This window comes from Lemur catta, chromosome 7 (assembly GCF_020740605.2).
Source record: "Lemur catta isolate mLemCat1 chromosome 7, mLemCat1.pri, whole genome shotgun sequence".
Classification (NCBI taxonomy): domain Eukaryota; kingdom Metazoa; phylum Chordata; class Mammalia; order Primates; family Lemuridae; genus Lemur; species Lemur catta.
The window spans coordinates 69,300,594-69,320,475 of record NC_059134.1 but is presented as its reverse complement, the minus strand read 5'-3'; the positions used below and the strand labels follow the sequence as shown (position 1 = coordinate 69,320,475).

Genomic DNA, 19,882 nt, shown 5'->3' with positions numbered 1-19,882 from the left:
TTTTTATTTAGTAGTGTCTGGGCTAAAGAACACTGAAAAGTATATTTTAATTACCCAGATAATTAAGACTCAGGAGCTGTGGAAAATTAGGGGAGCCCCCTCCCCCACCCCCTGTTGAGCCATAACGCCTCTTGTTTTATTTATATTATTTACCCTTCTGGGTAAGATTTTGTTTGAACAAAATATTCTGTGCTTGAAAAAAAAAGAAAGCATGTAAAATTCTGCTTTAGCCTATGTATTCTAAAGGAAGAATGTCTCGGAAGAAGTCTGACTTTAGAATATTTATGTACTAAAACTGGCAGTATTCTTCATCCAAATGACATTATGGTAGAATAGAAAGTACATGAATCTTAAATTTGGCTGATTAGTTAAAAAAAGAGAAGAAAGTACATTGGACTACTTGTCAGGAGACCTGGGTTCTAGTCTTGGCTCTGCCAATAATTAGTTCTGGGACCTTGAATATAAGTTCCTTAACCTGACTGAGTATCAGTATTTTCAACTATAGAGGAATAAAGGAATTGAAATAGGTAATGATTAAAAACTCTTACAGCTCTTAAATTAGATGATAGACTGGTATAAAGGAATAAATACATAGTAGCCATTTGGTTAATTCAAAAGGCAGTTGATGAAGTTATTTTAAATAAGTCAGATTTATTTCATTTTAGAAGGATGAGTGCTGTTTCAGGTTAATACTTCAAGGGAAGGGATGGAGAAGAGGAATAAGGCTTGGTGAACATCTACTGTATGTTAGACACTATCCTGTTTATTTTTCTAGTAAGTAACCTGTGTGGAAAGAATTAAGACTTCCATTTAACAGATTAAGAAACTGCAGCTGAAAGTGGTTTAATTAACTTGCCCAGAACCATACAACTAATAAATGGTGGAGTAAGAATTCAAACCCAAGAACATCCAACTCCAGAATCCCTGTTCTTCCCACTATATTATCCTGGGAAGGAAAGAAAATTGAAAGCAGAGTTCCAGGTTCCAAAAATCCCATCAAGGAAATGCCTTCTTTATAGATTGAATATATGATCGAATATTTAAATATAATTTTGCTTGCTATTGATATTATTACTAAATTGATGTTTCCAATTGACTTTTAGATTCCAATTGTAGAGTCAGAAATAAAGAAAGAAGCTGGTGAATTAAAACCTGAAGAAGAAATAACTGTGGGGCCAGTTCAGAAATTGGTTACTGAAATGGGTACCTATGCAACTCAGAGTGCCCTTAGCAGTTCTAGACCTACCAAGAAAGAGGAAGACAGGTAATTTATGGCACCTGTCCTCTGCCAGCTCTATTGCTTTTATTATTACTCATGTGTATAAAACAGTCAAATGACTTCTTTTCACTTATCAGTTTGCTTTTGTGACCAAAATGAAAATCTTTGTCATTTAAGGTACTTGAAAGGAGAAAGATGTTTAAGTGTTTCCCCTCAGAAATTACATTGATGGTTTCAATGCTCTGTCCCTTCCAACTATTTTCATCAAAATAATTGTGTTCTGTTTAAACTAAAATTATTTTACTCACATACAAAATGCTAAGTGTAAGTAACTGATGATATTTGAGTTTTGTTGGCTATTAGCATCTAGAAACATATTTTGAAATTTTTAAATTTCTAATTGTTGGATTAAAATTTTGATTTTCTTCCTTTATTTGCTCTCCATTTTTATGGTGAAGATGATGAAATTTAACCCTAAAACTTTATTGAATACTTACTGTATACTAGGCATTGTGCTAAGTAATTTGTTTCATATAGTTTTGACAACTATAGCCCTTTGAGATAGAATATAGTATCTCCATTTTACAGAAGAGAAATTTAAGACTTAGAGAGGTTTATAACTTACCTAATACATGAATAGATAAGTTGTAATTTGAGTGTAGCCCATTAGCTCCAATACATACACTCTTAATTATCTTCTCTTTCCATATTCAGTTGGCTCTTACATTATTTGAAGATAAGTTTTAAGTCTTGTATTCTTTTTATTTTCCTTTTTCCTTCTGAGAGCTAAAGAGGGAGCTAACTGAAGTCGTCATGACTGATGGGGGTCAGTAAAAGTATTTAATAGGCTTTTTTGAATCACTTCTCCAAAAGCTGTGTGTTTAAGAAGTTGGTGGGTTTTCCTTTTCCTTGATTGCTTTGCAGACCTCCCCTGAGAGGATTCCTTCTGGATGGAGATTTCTTTGTTGCTGCCTCCCTTGCCACAACTCTGACCAAGATTGCATTGCGCTACATAGCTTTGGTTCAGGAGAAGAAAAAGCAAAATGTAAGTTCATTTTTTTCTACATGTATCCAACAATTAAATATTGAGTGGCCACTTTGTGCATTGAATGGTAAGGGACACAAAAGGTAATGCTAAAGTTCCTGTCATGAAGGAGCTTATGGTTTAATAGGGGAAATGGATACAGTAATATAATATTACTATAAAATTCACAAAGTAATACAATAATATCATGTGATTGGTCCAGTGGAGGAATATAAGGGCTTATGAAGTCCATTCTGTTTGCAAAGATTAGTCAAGGACCAGTGAGGAAAATGCCCTTCTCTCTCCAGCATCTTCATCCAGTCAGTCGTTGTCTGCTTTATCCCAGAATCTCTCTTAAATTATTCCTATTTATAGCTCATACCTTCATCATAGTTTCTGACCATTCTGACTGTATGCTCATTCAACCAACTATGGATTGAAAATATTAAAAAATAAATAACAAACAACACTAAAAAATAATACAAATTAAAAAACAATACAGTATAGCAACTATTTACATAGTGTTTAGAGGCATACCTTGTTTTACTGCACTTCGCAGATATTGCATTTTTCACAAATTGAAGGTTTGTGACAACCTTTAATTTGTAAAGTCTGCAAGTCTGTCTGCACTGTTTTTGCATCAGCATGTACTCACTTCCTGTCTCTATGTCAGATATTGGTAATTCTTGAAATATTTTAAACTTTTTCCTCATTATTATATCTGTTGTGGTGATCTATGATCAGTAATCCTTGATGTTACTCTTGTGATTGTTTTGGGGCACAGCAATGAACTGTGTCCATATAAGACGGTAAACTTAAGCAATAAATGTCTGTGTTCTGACCACCCCACCAACTGGCTGTTCCCCTGTCTCTCTCCCTCTCCTCGGGCCTCCTTATTCCCTGAGAAACAACAGTATTGAAATTGGGCCAATTAATAATCCTGCAGTGGCCTCTAAATGTTCTAGTGAAAGGAGGAGTTGCAAATCTTTCACTTTAAATCAAAAGCTAGAAATGACTAAGGCTTAGTGAGGTAGACAGGTCAAAAGCCGAGATAGGCCAAAAGCTAGCCTGTTGTGCCAAATGGTTAGCCAAGTTGTGAATGCAGAGGAAAAGTTCTTGAAGGAAATTGAAAGTGCCACTCCAGGGAACAAATGATAAGAAAGCAAAATAGCCTTACTGCTCATAACGGAGAATGTTTTAGTGATGTGGATAGAAGATGAAACCAGCTATAACATTCCCTTAAACCAAAGCCTAATCCAGAGCCAGTCCGTAATTCTCTTTAATTTTATGAATGCTAAGAGAGGTGAGGAAGCTGCAGAAGAAAAGTTTGAAACTAGTAGAGGTTAGTTCATGATGTTTAAGGAAAGAAGCCATCTTTGTAACCTGAAGGTGCAAGGTGAAGCAGGGAGGTGCTGATGGAGAAGCTACAGCAAGTTATCCAGAAGATCTAGCTAAGATAATTGATGAAGGTGGTTACACTAAATAACAGGTTTTCAATGGAGACAAAATAGCCTTCTATTGGAAGATGATGCCACGTAGGATTTTCATAGCTAGAAAGAGAAGTCAGTGCCTGGCTTCAAAGAGCAGGCTGACTCTCTTGCTAGGGTCTAATGTAGCTGGTGACTTTTAAGCTGAAGCCAATGCTCATCTCCCATTCTGAAAATCCCAGGCTCCTTAAGGATTTTGCTAGATCTACTTTACCTATGCTCTGGAAATGGAACAAGAAAAGTCTAGATGACAGCACATTTATTTGTAGTATGGTTTACCAAATATTTTAAGCCCACTGTTGAGACTTACTACTCATAAAAAAAGTTTCCTTTCAAAATATCACTGGTCATTGGCAATGCACCTGGTCACCCAACAGCTCTGAGGAAGATGTACAAGGAGATTAATATTGTTTTCATGCCTGCTCACGCAGCATCCATTCTGCAGTCCATGGATCAAGAAGTGATTTCAACTTTCAAGACTCACTGTTTCAGAAGTACATTTCATAAGGCTGTAACTGTCATGGTCAGTGATTCCTTGAAGATCTGGGCAAAGTAAATTGAAAACCCTCTGGAAGAGATTCTAGATGCCATTAAGAATATTTGTCATTCATGGTAGAAGGTCAAAATGTTAACATTAACAAGAGTTTGGAAGAAGTTGATTCTAACCCTTATGGATGACTTTGAGGGGTTTAAGACTTAGGTGGAGGAAGTAACTGCAAATGTGGAAGAACTAGCAAGAGCACTAGAATTAGAAGTGGATCCTGAAGGTGTGACTGAATGCTACAATCCCATGATAAAACTTGAACAGAGGAGGAGTTGCTTCTTATGGGTGAGCAGAGAAAGTAGTTTCTTGAGATGAAATCTACTCCTGGTGAAGATGCTGTGAACCTTGTTGAAATGATATCTCCAGGATTTGAAATATTTCATAAACATAGTCAATAAAGCAGCAGCCAGGTTTGGGAGGGTTGACTCCAATTTTGAAAGAAGTTCTACTGTGGGTAAAATGCTATTAAACAGCATTGCATGCTACAGTGAAATCTTTCATGTAAGGAAGAATCATTTGATGTGGCAGACTTCATTGTTGTTTTCCGAAATTGCCACAGCCCAAGCCTTCAGCAACCACCACCCCGATCAGTCAGCAGCCATCAGCATGGAGGCAAGGCTCTCTGCCACCAAAAAGATTACAACTTGCTGAAGGCTCAGATGACAGTTAGCATTTTTAAGCAATAAAGTGTTTCTTATTATAATAAAGGCATGTACATTGTTTTTTTAGACAATGTTATTGAACACTTAATAGACTGCAGTATAGTGTAACTGTAGCTTTTATAAGCACCAGGAAACCAAAAAAATTCGTGTGACTCACGTTATTGGAATATTTGCTTTATTGCAGTGCCCTAGAACCTAACTCACAATGTCTTCGGGGGTATGCCTATATCTGCCATTAGATATTATAAGTAATCTAGGGATGATTTAAAGCATATGGGAAGGTGTATGTAGGTTATATGTATATACTGTGCCATTTTATATAAAGGAGTTGAGCATCCATGGATTTGGGTATCCAAGGGGGGTCCTGGAACCATCCCATGGGGGGACAATTGTATTTCCGTTCTCTCCAACCCCCACTCCATCTTTTGTGCTGTTGTTGTCATGTTTACATCTACATGTCATGTTATAATATAAGCCCTATGGTACATTTTTGTTATTTTTGTTTTAAATAGTCATTTTCCTTTTCTTTCTTAGCTTTTTTTTGGTTTCTTATCTTTTTTAGTGTTTTGACTGAGGTGGGGAGGAGACATGCTTAGCCAGGTGTAAGAAGTTGAGAGTTGGGAGCAGGGCAAAATTCAATACCTTCCTGGGTGTTTTAAAAAGTTTTTTATTGTGGTAAAATATACATAACAAAATTTATCATTTTAATCATTTTTAAGAGTACAGTTCCATGGCATTAATTACATTCACACTGTGTGCAGCCATCACTGCCATTCATCTCCAGTGCTTTTTCATCATCTCAAACTGAAATTTTGTACCAAATAAACAATAACTCCATATTCCTTCCTCCTCACAGCCTCTGGTAACCTGTTTTACACTTTCTGTCTGTATGGATTTGCCTATTCTCAGTACTTGATATAAGTAGAATTATACAATATTGATCCTTTCGTGTCTGACTTATTTCACTTAGCACACCTTCATCAAGGTTCATCTATGTTTTATATGTCAGGATTTAATTGCTTTTAAGGGTAAATAATATTCCATTGTACATATATGTGTGTATGTGTATTTTATTTATCCATTCATCTATTATAGTTGATTATCTTTTAAAGTTTTCTTGCATGAGAAAAAGTCTTATATTTACCTGCATACTTACGACTTACGATGCTCTTCATTTCTTTGTATAAATTCAGATTTTTTTTCCGAATGCTCACTAAGTGGCTCTATTTAATTCATTTGCATGTTTAATTCATTTAATCTTTACAACAAGCCTATGAGGAAAATACCGTTATTATCACAGCAGTTTTGCAAATGAGAGCATCGAGATTTAGAGAAGTTAAGTAACTTGCCCAAGTACAGAGCAGGCAAATGGGGGAACCAGATTTGAGCTGGGGTGTTCTGCTCCATAGTGAGCCCTGAGGCCCTCAGTGTGTCGTCCATTGGTTACAGCGACATTCTGGACAGGTTTAGGGCAGATTGAGGTGTCAGTGGGCAGGGAAGAGGCATAAAAGTCAAGAGGATATGGTATTTACACCAAGTCCAACTGGCGGCAGTGCCTCCCCCACTCCCCCCAGCCCCTGGTGGTTGGGGAGGGCTTCCACGAGAGGCAGACTTCCAACTGGTACAGGTCAAGAGGAGATGGCATGGTGAGGGAGAAAGAGACTCCAGGTCTGACATCCAGCCAGGGGTGGTGGTGGGGTGACTTAGACCCTGAGAGGAACCTGAATCAGGCAAATACTTCACACTGAATGGGAGAAAAGGTCCCCATGTGAGGCATGGGGTGGGCACCCAGGAAGGATATGAAGCTTCGTTTTAGGTTGCTTCTGTCCAGAGACAGGACCTGCTAAAGATGTCTCCAGAGACCTTCTGGAGGTACTGCAGGACATCTGCCACCTGCTAGATGGATGGATTTCCTCCTCCTGCTACAGTTCTGGCTGGTTGAGGGGCCCTGCGTAGGTCTGACCTGCCAAAGAGTGCTAGGTCCTCACAAGAGTCATGGTGCCTGCCCCTGGCCGTGGCACCATTCCTCCCCTGCACACCTCACATTTCCATCTGATATTTTCTTTCTGCCTAAACAACTTGATCATTCTTATAATGCAGGTTTGCTGGTAAAGAATTCTCTCAGCTTTCATTTGCGTGAAAGTCTTTTTTTGCCTTCATTTTAAAAAATCTCTACATCCTAGAATTTTGAATGTTTTTATTTTATTTTATTTATTTATTTGAGACAGGGTCTTACTCTGTCACTCAGGCTGGAGTACGTAGAGTACAGTGGCATCATCATAGCTCACTGCAAACCTCTAGCTCTTGGGCTCAAGTGATCCTCCTGCCTCAGCCTCCCACATAGCTGGGACTACAGGCGTGTGCCACCACACCCAGCTAATTATTTTATTTTTCTTCATTTCATTTCTGATATTACTAAAATAAATAAGGAGTGATATAAAAACTATGAACCAAAAAACCGCATAATGTTTACAGCACTGAAGTACAAATCTTGTTATTATTGTGGTGGAGTTAGAAACATCAAAGAAAGAATCATATTATCAGATATAATAACAGAAATCTTTCCTTCCCTTAAAAAGTTTTAAGTTTGCTTTTATCTGTGAAACACTTTTTTCCTTAGTAGTGATCATTTTATGTTTTACAATAGTGCAGTTTCACTTAATATTTGCTATGTTACTATAAACCCTTCTTAGTCATAATCATAATATTTGATAGCTGCATAATAGTCCATGGTTCATTTACCATTCTCATAGTTAGGCACTTTGATGTTAGATTAGGGATTTTCAAAGGCTTTTTTTTTTTTTTTTTTTTTAGCTCTGTCATTAAAAAAAGCCATAAGTGAAATTTAGAGAGTCAGGTAACATATATTATCTCTTATCAATTGATTTTGATTTATGAGTAGTAATTTATTTTGTAACTCTTTGTGGACCATTATTTATTCATTCAGGTCTGGTCAAAGTGTAATCTTCTTTGAATTATGCTTTTTAAAAGTCTCTAGCATTTTTCGTCTCAAAGTCCAATTTGATTTCCTCTCATGGAGCAGTTGCTTCACTTCTGGTAGTTGGGAGATTATTTACTGTTATCTGTTGGAAAGAGCCAGATTTCTCATAACATACCTAGTTGAAAAAGTTTGCTGTGTTTGATACAAAGGAGGACGTTTGGCTGTTGATTACCTCACTGGCAGCCCTTCATTTATGCCATTTTCAGCACTCTGTATTTCTTTGTGTAGAACTTACTTTGTCTCTGGTATATTTTGCCTAAAGAATTTGCTTTAACTTTTCTTGTAGATTTGTTGGCAATGAATTCTCTTGATTTTTGTCTGGAAAGTCTTTATTTTTCCTACACTTTTGAAAGATATCTTTGTGGGTATATAATTCTAAGTTAACAGATATTTTTCTTTCAGTACTGTAGAGATACAGCTCCATTCATTGTCTTCTGGCTTTCTGATGAGAAGTCTGTCATTCTTGTGCCTCTGTGTGGAATGTGTTCTTTTTTTCTCTGATTGGTTTTAGATTTTCTCCTTTCCACTGAGTTTCAGCATTTTGATTAGGATATGCCTTGGTGTGGTTTTCTTCATGTTTCCTTTGCTTGTGGTTTATTGAGCTTTTTGTGTCTGTGGGTTTATAATTTCCATCAATTTGGAAATTTTTCAGCCATTATTTCTTCAGATATATTTTTCTGTCTCCTCCTCGTTCCTCTCCTTCTGGCAACAATATCCAAGCTTGGAGGATTATTACACTTACTTTTACTATTGGTACTTCCCCAGCCCTTCAGTAGTTTTTCATGCATGTGTGCAGATCAGTACTCAGCCAAAGGCATTTTGGCAAGGGCATAGAGCATATGTGTCAGGATATTGCTACGTGAGACCAAAAAAGTAAGTTGGAATTCACTTGTGGAAGATTTTGAATAGCAGGCTAAGTAATATGGACTTCAGTATAGAGGCTGAGGGGAAATCATTATAGGTATTTACAGGGAGAGTGAAATGATTGATGGAGTATAAAAATTAAGATAATAGCAGTAGGTGATCACACTTAGCATAAGCATCATTAGGAACAACCTGACATGAACTTCCTGCTGTATTACAATTAGAAATACAAAAATTACTGATCTAATATTCTAGTCAGAAGTGTAGGATATTCTATAAAACAACTGTCTAGCTCAGTGAGTTTTAAAAAAAAAAGAAAGGGGAAAAAAAGAAATAAAACAACTGGCCTGGGTTCTTTTAAAAAGCCAATGTGATTAAAAACAAAAAGGCAGGGAACTGGTCTAGATTAAAAGAGACTAAAGAGAACAATAGCCAAATGAAATGTGTGGAGCTGATCCTGGATTTAAAAAATAAAATTAAAACATTTTGAGACAATTTAGGAAGATTTATTTGAATTCAGAATATAGTAGATATATTGTGGAATTGTTAATTTCTCAGGTAAGAAAATGATATTGTGGTTTTATGAGAATCTGTCCTGAGTCTTAGGAGATGAATGCTGAAGTATTTATGAGGTGAGGACTCTTACTTTCATATGTTCAGCCAAAAATAAGTACATATATAGGAGAATAGGAAAGCAAATATGGCAAATGTTAACAGTTGGTAAAGTATCAATCTTTTTAACTTGTCTGTAGTAGGGAGTAAAAAGGATAGCATTAGCATGTGAGGAGTTAGAGGGAAAGACTAGAGCAAGGGAAAACAGTTAAAAAGCCATTGCTATCTTCTAGTTGAGGGTTAAGGAGGTCTTAAGTCTTAGAAAGGAAGGAGAGGTTGCAAAAGAGATATTTTGGAGATAAAATCTAAAGGATTTGAAATCTTATTCAGGTGAAGTAAAAAGTTGGGTATATTTCTTGGATTGTGAGTTATAGTAAAGGAACATTATTGCAGTTGGAGAATCATGGCAATATAAATAACTCATTTCTCTACTTTTCTAGTCGTTTGTTGCTGAGGCTATGTTGCTCATGGCTACTATCCTTCATTTGGGAAAATCCTCTCTTCCTAAGAAGCCAATTACTGATGATGATGTAGATCGAATTTCCCTGTGCCTCAAGGTCTTATCTGAATGTTCACCTTTAATGAATGATATTTTCAACAAGGAGTGCAGACAGTCCCTTTCTCACATGTTATCTGCTAAACTCGAAGAAGAGAAATTATCCCAAAAGGTGAGGTATATATGATGAGGCTATAAAAGTGTTTTGTGGGTTTTTTTTATCTTGTTGATTTTTCAGTTTCATATGTGAGAGCAATCCCTATTAAAGGCCTATAAAAAGCTATCTTTCTGTCCGTATTAAAGAGAGACTTAAGTTTTGTTTTCTCAACACAGAAAGAATCTGAAAAGAGGAATGTGACAGTACAGCCTGATGACCCCATTTCTTTCATGCAACTAACTGCTAAGAATGAAATGAACTGCAAAGAAGATCAGTTTCAGCTGAGTTTGCTGGCAGCAATGGGTAACACACAGAGGAAAGAGGCAGCAGATCCCCTAGCATCTAAACTTAACAAGGTAACAAAATGTCGGCTACACTGTAAATTATTTAAATTAGCTGTTTAAGAAAATAGTAATCAGGAATTTGCTGGTCCTGTTTTTTAAAAGCAAAATGACTAGTTATATAACATCAGTTTTCATCAGGTCACTATGATTGACCCATTAAACCTCGATTTAAACTCAAGCTGTTGAAGTACTTTACATCTATGTAGTACTGTAAATCCATTAAATGACTTTATAGCTTGATCCCGTTGTGTGTGGAATCATAGACTGAAAAATAAAGGGGGTAGGGATCCTTAGAGGTTAATTAAGATTTTTTTTTTTTTCTTTTTTTTCCTACCCCTTAAATTAAGATTTTTAAAGGGAAGCTGAACAGCCAGGGCTCTGGCCTTTTCCCATACCTTGACCTCAGCTTCTCTTGTTCCCTGCTACTTTTAAACAAAGCAACTCCACTATTATAGACTTAATGTATTGAGTTCCATATAGGATTTTATTGGGAAAACAATTCTACTTTTTCAAATATATAAATTTTAAAAGCAGTGATCTGGTGTAATCCCTCATTGATTAGATGAGTAAACAGTCTCACATTGATTTTGTTGTTCAAGATAAGATAGTAGCAATATTGGAACTACTAAAACAATTTCTCTCCCTTAAAATTGAGAATGAATATATTACATTTATAAATTTTTCTAATTTATCTTTCTGAATCGTGGTCAAAATTACATAGGATTTATCATTTTAACCATTTTTAAGTGTACAGTTCTTTGACATTAATTAAATTTACATTATTGTGCAACCATCTCCAGGACTTTTTTTACCTTGCAAAACTGAAACTCTATACCCATTAAGCAGTAACTCCCATTCCCACTTCCCCCAGCGCCTGTCAATCACTATTCTACTTTCTGTCTCTATGATTTTGACCACTCTATCTCTTATAAGTGGGATCATACAGTATTTGTCCTTTTGTAACTGGCTTTTTTCACTTAGTATAGTATTTTCAAGGTTCATCCATGTTGTACCGTGTGTCGGAACTGCCTTTCTTTTTAAGGCTAAATAATATTCCATTGTAATCATATACCACATTGTGTTGATCCATTTATCCTTTCACCTTTTGGTTATTATGAATAATGCTGCTATGAACATGGATGTACAAATATCTGTTCAAGTCCCTGCTTTCAGTTCTTTTGAGTATATACCAAAAGCAGAATTGCTGGGTCCTATGATAAGTCTACTTTTAATTTTTTTGAGGAACCTTCATATTGTTTTCTATAGTGGCTACACTGTTTGACATTCTCACCAGCAGTGGACAAGGGTTCCAATTTCTCCATATCCTTGTCAACAGTTGTTATTTTCTGTTTTTTTCATAGTAGTCATCCTAATGGGTGTGTGAAATAGTATCTCGTTGTGGTTTTGATTTGCATTTCCCTAATGTTAGTAATGTTGAATGTCTTTTCATGTGTTTATTGGCTATTTATATGTCTTCTTTGCAGAAATGTCTTTTCAAGTCCTTTGCCCATTTTTTAATTGTTTTTTTTGTTTGTTTGTTTGAATGTTAGGAGTTCTTGATATCCTGAATATTAACTCCCTTATTAGGTACATGATTTGTAAATATTTTTCCCATTCTGTGGGTTGCCTTTTCACTGTTGATAAATGTCCTTTGATTGAAATCAAAAACTTTTGATTTTAATGTAGTCCAGTTATTCAGTTTTTTCTTTTGTTGCCTATGCTTTTGATGACAATATTATATTTTTAAAGTGCTATACTTTGGATGTTTTTAAATTTGGGGGGAGCATTTAAAATCTTACCTTTGTGGGATTTCAAGCATTTCTTGCTATATGATCTATTTGGTTCCTGAGCTTGAGCAGCAGGGACTACCACATGATCAAGTTTTTATTTGGATCCTGAGTTTTGGAGAGCAAATAGTAAGTTTACATACTTAGGGATTTAACTGAAAATGTATCCAAATGTATTCTACTTGCTAAATTAGGGTAATGTTTAATGTATTTGCTAAACATATTTAACATCTTTCTACTATTAAACTACTTAAGCTTAAAATCAACATATATAACATACCTTATACTGAGCTACTGAACTTAAAAGCAAATAGATACCTGGATGTCATCATCATCATTCATTTATTCATTCATTTAAGAGACAGGGTCTTGCTCTGTCACCCAGGCTAGAATACAGTGGTGCAATCATAGCTCACAGTAACCTCGAAGTCCTGGGCTCAAGCAGTCCTCCTGCCTCAGGCTCCCAAGTAGCTAGGACTATAGGCACATGCCACCATACCTAGGTAATTTTTTAAAATGTTCAGTAGAGATGGGGGTCTTGCTGTGTGGCCCAGGCTGGTCTTGAACTCCTGGCCTCAAGAAATCCTCCTGCCTTGGTCCCCCTAGAGTTTTAAATTCAGTGTTGTTTGAATAACTTTTTTTTTTAACTCTATATTATTTCCAATGTCTCAGTTTTAATGTCCATTTCTGCATTACAAAACAATTTTATTGTACCTATCTCAAAATGACTTTTCTAATCTAAACATGTCTGTTAGCCTACCAGACTTAATCATTTAACTAGCATGTTTGGTTAAATCATGTCAGTCATTTGATATGTCTTTATTTTTGTTTTGACAGGTCACCCAGTTGACAGGTTTCTCAGATCCTGTATATGCAGAAGCTTATGTTCATGTCAACCAGTATGATATTGTCCTGGATGTACTTGTTGTGAACCAAACCAGTGATACTTTGCAGAACTGCACATTAGAGTTAGCTACTCTAGGTGAGGAAATTTACCATAAAGGAAAGATATTATTACACAGCTGATATTTATGACAGATTATTAAAGGAGGTACACGTTTCAATACAAGAATTCTTTTGAGCCCTTTTTGACATTTTGAATCAAAGCTTAGTTTTATATTTAATATTTAGTCTCCTTCAATTCTAGTTTTCTGAACATCTGTCATAGTGACCTTCTTATGCTCTGGGCACATTCAGATGGATTCATTCAATGGTTTGATCTAGCAAATGTCAGTTTTTCTAGATATAATAAGAGCAGTTTAAGTTACAGATTTACCACGTAGCTCACTTAGTGAAATTTTTAATTGCCTAAGTACAAACTAGGTATTTCCTGAATCTTTGGCCATGTGTGGCCAAAGTAATGTATCATCACATTTAACAACTGGAGATGTCTTTTTTCTTCTTAATAAAGACACATGAGTCCAACTCTAACCACTTCCACGTCTGGTTTTGAAGTTGGAAAATGTAAATTGTATATAGGAACAATACAGTGCCCCCATCAAATTTCATGTGGCTTAAGTAAGAGTTAAGGGACTTCAAGATATCAAGGGAAGACATAATTTTGCCTTGTCTTCTTAAGCATGGCTTGATGGCTATATAAAGAACTATGTGTCTTAAGAATTTACAAGTCTTTTTGCAGATTATTTTCTTTCTTTGTAATGGAGTATATAGTTTAAGAACTAAGCTTTTTGAGAAGTTTATATTCATTCATTGAAATAAAATGGTAGCCTCAAAGTACTGCCTTCCCCTCACACATACACAAATTAAATATAAAATTATTCTGAGATGCCTATTACCTTTTAAAAGAAAATGTGCTTGTTGATGTGAATAATAAGAGCGTTAAATGATTTCTTTACCCCCATAATATTTGAATCATACTCTTCTCGTGTTCCTTATTTTCCTAGAAACTATTAAGCTGCATACATTTTAAGATTTTATGGTTAATATATGTATTTTTAACCATGCCCAAATTGTTTTTTTTTTTTTTTTCAGGGGATCTGAAGCTTGTGGAAAAGCCATCTCCTTTGACTCTTGCTCCTCATGATTTTGCAAATATTAAAGCTAATGTCAAAGTAGCATCAACAGAAAATGGAATAATTTTTGGTAATATAGGTAAGGTAGTATGTTATGGCATGTGATGTTTGGGTGTTTTTATTAAAGAATTTCTATGGGGAGTAGCTATGGACATTGTTTGAGGACAGGACCTAAATCCATTCATTCAACATTTATGGAGCACTTTTTTTGGTACCAAGCATGGTACTATGTTCTGGATATACAGAACTGATCCATATGGGGGTCATTGTCCTCAAGAAACTGTCAGGCAAATGGAAGAAATAGATAAGGAAATAAATAATTACAGTACAATGTGATAAGGTTTAGTTTATATACTGTACACTTTGAGATAAGGAAAAAAATTCCCATAGTGTAGAAGGCTTTATAGAGGAAGAGAGTATATTGACAGAGAACATTTGAACTGAATCTGAAAACTTCATATAGGCATTTATTGCCAGACACACAAGGGTATTTCAAACCTAAAGATTAGCTTGTATAGAGGCATTTAGTCAATAAGCATATTTTATAGCAATTTGTGTCATAGAGATAGGGCTACAGTGGTGAGGAACAAGAGATAACTTAGAGTCCAGTAAGGGAAATCAGATACGTAAAACAGATATGAGCAATACATAATGGTAAAAGCCATGAAAAAAACATACTGGGTAAGGTGAGAGTCCATGAAGGAATTTGGTCCATTCTCAGAGCAGTGAGGAATTGGGGGATAAGGTTAGGAAAGGCTTCATGGAGGAGTTAATAATGTTTGAGTAGGGTTTTAAAAGATATGTTAAGTATTCTAATGATAGACAAGTAGACAGTTGAAACAAATACAAGTAGTTGGACATACTTGGAGTTTAGAGTGGGTTGGAGGGTGGTGGTAGGAGAAAAATGAAGTTAGGAAGGTTAGTAGGAGCCATATTTTACTTTTCATGCTAACATTTCAGACTTTTATCTGTGGAAAGGGAAAACATGGAGGAATTATAAATGAGTTACATGATTAAATATTTCTGTGAAAGCACTATAGAAGATTGATTGGAAGAAGTAGGAAGATTAACTAGTAGGCTATAGGAGAAGCCCAAGTGAGAGAAGATAGAGGGCTGGAGCCAGTGCGGTCGTGGTTGGAGTAGAGAGAAGGGGTGGATATAATAGATGTTAAGGATATGGTTACTGATTGAAGAGGACGTGGCTAGAGTAACCCTTGGATTTCTGGATTGGGTTAATTGGGTTGTTGTTTATATTAATCACCAAAATAGGAAATATAGAGGAAAAGAACAAATTTACGAGAGACATAATATATGTATATTTTGTATATGTATATTTCAGTTTATGATGTCTCTGGAGCAGCAAGTGACAGAAATTGTGTGGTCCTCAGTGATATCCACATTGACATCATGGACTATATCCAGCCTGCAACTTGCACTGATGCTGAATTCCGTCAGATGTGGGCTGAATTTGAATGGGAAAACAAAGTTAGTCTTTAGGATATTTTCTTGTACTCTTTATCTTTCTTCCTTTGGGCCAGTGTTAAAGAATTCTTTGATAAAATTAATCCCATTAAAAAAGTATCAGACATGAAAAGTGAACAGTATTTCAGTATCTGTTCTTGCAAATTAGCCTTAACTGAAAATCATGCAAATAGTCTGGTAATGTGCTGTTGTAAATTGATTAGAGTAGCCATTGTATAATTAATCTGATTGATTAAGACATTGTAGACAATATTCCATCCCTTCTATATATGAACGATAATTTACCATTGAATCTAGTATCCAAAAGAGGCTTTGCAAAATCCATGCCCTGCTGAGGAAGTTTGTTCCTTTGAGCTTTGATTTTTATTAGAAATATTCTATATGCTTCATGTTAATCTTCTGTGAAGTTGTCTGTATCTGAAAGTACTGATACCAACCTGCAGCTTGTTGGATTTTGTAGAAGATGTTATTTACTTTCTTGTTGCCTAGTCTGCCACCTAAATGTTGGAAGGAGGTCAAATGTGAAATACTAGTGATTTACAACTTTCTCTTTGTAAGATTTATGATATCTTTGACTTTTTTTCTCCCTCTCTACAGGTAACAGTTAACACCAATATGATTGATTTAAATGACTATTTACAGCACATATTAAAATCAACCAACATGAAATGCCTCACTCCAGAGAAGGTAAAGTTTGACTGAAAAATTCTTAAATCTGATAGAGAGTAGTATAGTAGATTCCTGGCTTTTCTGTATTTCTTTTATCATATTTTTGTTGTTATTCAACATGGGAAAAGCTGTGTCATTCTAGTGTAGCTGAAAGAAGATATTCCATAGAATGTATTAGTCTGCTTACCTCTTACTATTAGAATGTACCATCCTACTTGTTCCTAGTACAGTGACCCAATTGAATAGTTTTTGCGTTTCTTTCAGTCTTTTTCTCCTTTCAGCTAGAGGCTTATTCCAAAATATTTGTGATACTGGATTAGAAAATGTCCATGACATCTTCTGTCGTCTCTGATTATAAGTCAGAATATATCTGCTCAAATACAAAATTGTTAGTATACTATGACTTCCTGCTGTGTTTGTGTATATATGGAGAAAAAAAGTAGAAAGAAAGAAATTTGAAGCTGGAGCTCTAAGGAATTCTTTTAAATTAATTTATTTATTTATGTATTTATTTATTTTTGAGACAGTCTCGCTCTGTTGCCCCAGGTAGAGTGCAGTGGCATCATCGTAGTTCACTGCAGCCTCAAACCCCTGAGGCCAAGTGATCTTCCCGCCTCAGCCTCCCAAAGCGCTAGGATTACAGGCGTTAGCCACTGCGCCCGGCCAGAAATTTTTTTCTTTATAAAACTTCTGTAATGAATCAAATTTCTTTTATCAATATAAGAATGTCTGCTGCCAGACAAGTAGATTTAACTTATGTATTAGTTTATTCAACAAATATACTGAGTCCAACAAAAATAATCTCTTCCTTCATGGAGTTTCTGTTCTTGTGTAGGAGGTAGTCAAGAAGTAAATAGAATAAATAAATACAAATTGGAATATGTGCTAGTTCTTTAATATCAGGTTTATTGAGTTATAAAGTACTATACAGAAAAATTCAGACTTTTTACATGTATAGTTCTATGAGTTTTGATAAATTTATATAGTCATGTAACCACTACCAAATAAGTAGTATTTTAAGTGATAATTCACCTATGCTGTTTGGTTTTGCCTATATGTTGTTCTCTAGTAAAGTGTTGAATTTGTCAAAAATTCCTTCCAGGCCCTTTCTGGTTACTGTGGCTTTATGGCAGCCAACCTTTATGCTCGTTCCATATTTGGAGAAGATGCACTTGCAAATGTCAGCATTGAGAAGCCAATTCACCAGGGACCAGATGCCGCTGTTACTGGCCACATAAGAATTCGTGCGAAGAGTCAGGTAACAGTTCTTTTTCTTTGAGCGTATTTCTGGACTGAACAAAGGGAGAAAGAATTTCTTTCTTTCTTATTTCTATAGGTAGTGCCTTTTGAGCATCAGATACATATACATATGATAGTATTCTCTGAATAGAAATGTAACTGTTGCTTCGTTAAAATTGCTCACCTTTTGGGCCCGTCATTCTGAAATATTTTCTTAAAACCAGATTGAATCTTGTGGGGTGTTTGTGAAATGGGTTCTCTGGAATTTTTTGAAAACCGAGATAACAAATCTAGTGACTAAGTTTTAGTGAGTCTGTTTTATACGTCTTTGGTTTTGTTGGTGTGGTGTCATTGAATTGGGACTTAATTAATTGAAAAACCTACTGGTCACACATAGTTTCAGTAATTATAAACATCTTCTTTCTTCTTCACAGGGAATGGCCTTAAGTCTTGGAGATAAAATAAACTTGTCACAGAAGAAAACTAGTATATAAAGAATAAACAAAAAGTCCTTGAAGCTTTACAGTTGAAATTTAGGTATGGGCTTATTGGACTCCAACATCTTTTGTACTCTTTCATGCTTATATGTTATATAGAATTTGAGTTCATGCTGAATGCATTCCAGCCAATAATTTATAGCCTTTCCCTTAAATCAAGATTAAGTTTAAAATTACAGTTTGTCTTTTGTCTTTAACAGTTCTGAACGCTGTCCTCGAAGTATATAATGTTTCTCACATGTACCAAGATCATTTTCACAGTACAATAAACAGATCTATTCGTAAATTTTTGTTATTTTATAAATAAATGAATAATTACATAATTTTAGTTATGTAGTAATGGATTTCTTTTTGTTGGGTTATAGATTTCTATTTTAAATATAAATTACTCTTTGAGTTATAAATATGTGCACCTTTATTAAGAGAATTTATAAACTCAATGATACAAAATAAGACAGGCCTTGATTTACTTGATTATTGTTTTTTACTTATTTAATATTCCAATGTTACTATCTCTAAAAATTCCTTATCGTGTTCTGAAGGGATTGTCTCTGAAATTTAGCCCCAGGGAGATGATACCAGAATAACTTGAGAAAACAGATCTATTTTCAGTTTAAAGGAGTATTATGACTGAACCCTGACTGAAGTAGACATACTGTCTTCATTATCCTGAATCATAATGAAAGTAGATAATCCAAAATAGATTTTTTAATCATTCATAGATAGCTTTGGGTGTTTTAGGTTTGGCAGGAATTAAATTGGTTCTAGCCAATTACTGAAGCTGGTACTGGGAGGATTCAACTATAGAGGATTTAAAAAGCTGTCCTATTTATCTATATTGCCTCCATGTCTCACTTACCCCTTTTCCTCACTTTACACTAGGGCTGGGCACCATTACCTCCTAATATAATTCCAAATGCATTTCTGAGCTAAGTTTCCCAAAGTCTGATTGTGTTATCCTTTTGGCCCTTGCCTTCACTAAGGATGATTGAGCCAAGTCTAAACTTAAACTCTTACACTTTGTCTTCCACCAAGGCTTCAGGCTACATTCCCTGCGAGTCCATAGGTAAGGTCTGTGAAAGAGTGAAAGCACATCTCCTATTTCAGTGAGAATGGAATGATTTGTTTGGGGTGTAAGGAGATTGGTATGACTTTGTATGATGTCATAAACTTTGAAGCCACTTGCTTTTTTTAAAAAAGCCCGGAAGATTACAGAGCACTTGAAATTCCACAGCACGAAGATCTCAAAGCAAAGCCAGTGGCTACCAAATGGGAATTGGGAATGCAGGAAAGGGGTTAGTTTGATGATATGAGTGAGGGGGTAGAGATCTGTGATGCAAGCAGTTGCAACTTTATTTGGATTAGATCATTTTCCAAACTCTGTTCTGTTAAACATTAGCTTCCTTAAATGTCATTAGATATTCTGAGAGAAAAAGTATTCTATACTAAAGTAAGTTTGGAAAAAGCTGCATACTGTCCTGTACTGGGATATTCACAATGCACATTAGCATACTAAAGATTCTGAGATGTCAGATTAGTTTGGTTTAACCCAGCATATCCTAATCTTGGCCAGGATTCCTTTTTTCATGGAACACCTATTGTCAATATATAGGACAGGAAAAGTGACTTAGCATTTTACTGATATAAGTCTTGTAATCACAGTCTTCCAGTATCACATTTAAAATTTTAAGGAATCATGCCTCTGTATGTCCTGGAATGTATGTATATCTCTATTGATACTCAGAAAGTTGCCTGCCTAACGTAT

General features: G+C 35.4%; 1 protein-coding gene across 1 annotated transcript in view; it reads left to right on the top strand.

The window, feature by feature from the left end:
• COPB1 (COPI coat complex subunit beta 1) overlaps window positions 1-18,445 on the top strand; it is a 40,232-nt gene extending 21,787 nt beyond the window's left edge. The window contains exons 13-22 of the mRNA XM_045557583.1: window positions 1,104-1,264; window positions 2,144-2,264; window positions 9,854-10,081; window positions 10,243-10,422; window positions 13,035-13,179; window positions 14,190-14,309; window positions 15,570-15,715; window positions 16,310-16,399; window positions 17,484-17,639; window positions 18,055-18,445. Of these exons, the coding sequence (XP_045413539.1) occupies window positions 1,104-1,264; window positions 2,144-2,264; window positions 9,854-10,081; window positions 10,243-10,422; window positions 13,035-13,179; window positions 14,190-14,309; window positions 15,570-15,715; window positions 16,310-16,399; window positions 17,484-17,639; window positions 18,055-18,114 (1,407 nt within the window). The 3' untranslated portion in view covers window positions 18,115-18,445. The remainder of the gene's footprint in view (window positions 1-1,103; window positions 1,265-2,143; window positions 2,265-9,853; window positions 10,082-10,242; window positions 10,423-13,034; window positions 13,180-14,189; window positions 14,310-15,569; window positions 15,716-16,309; window positions 16,400-17,483; window positions 17,640-18,054) is intronic.
• The last annotated feature ends 1,437 nt before the right edge of the window (window positions 18,446-19,882 follow it).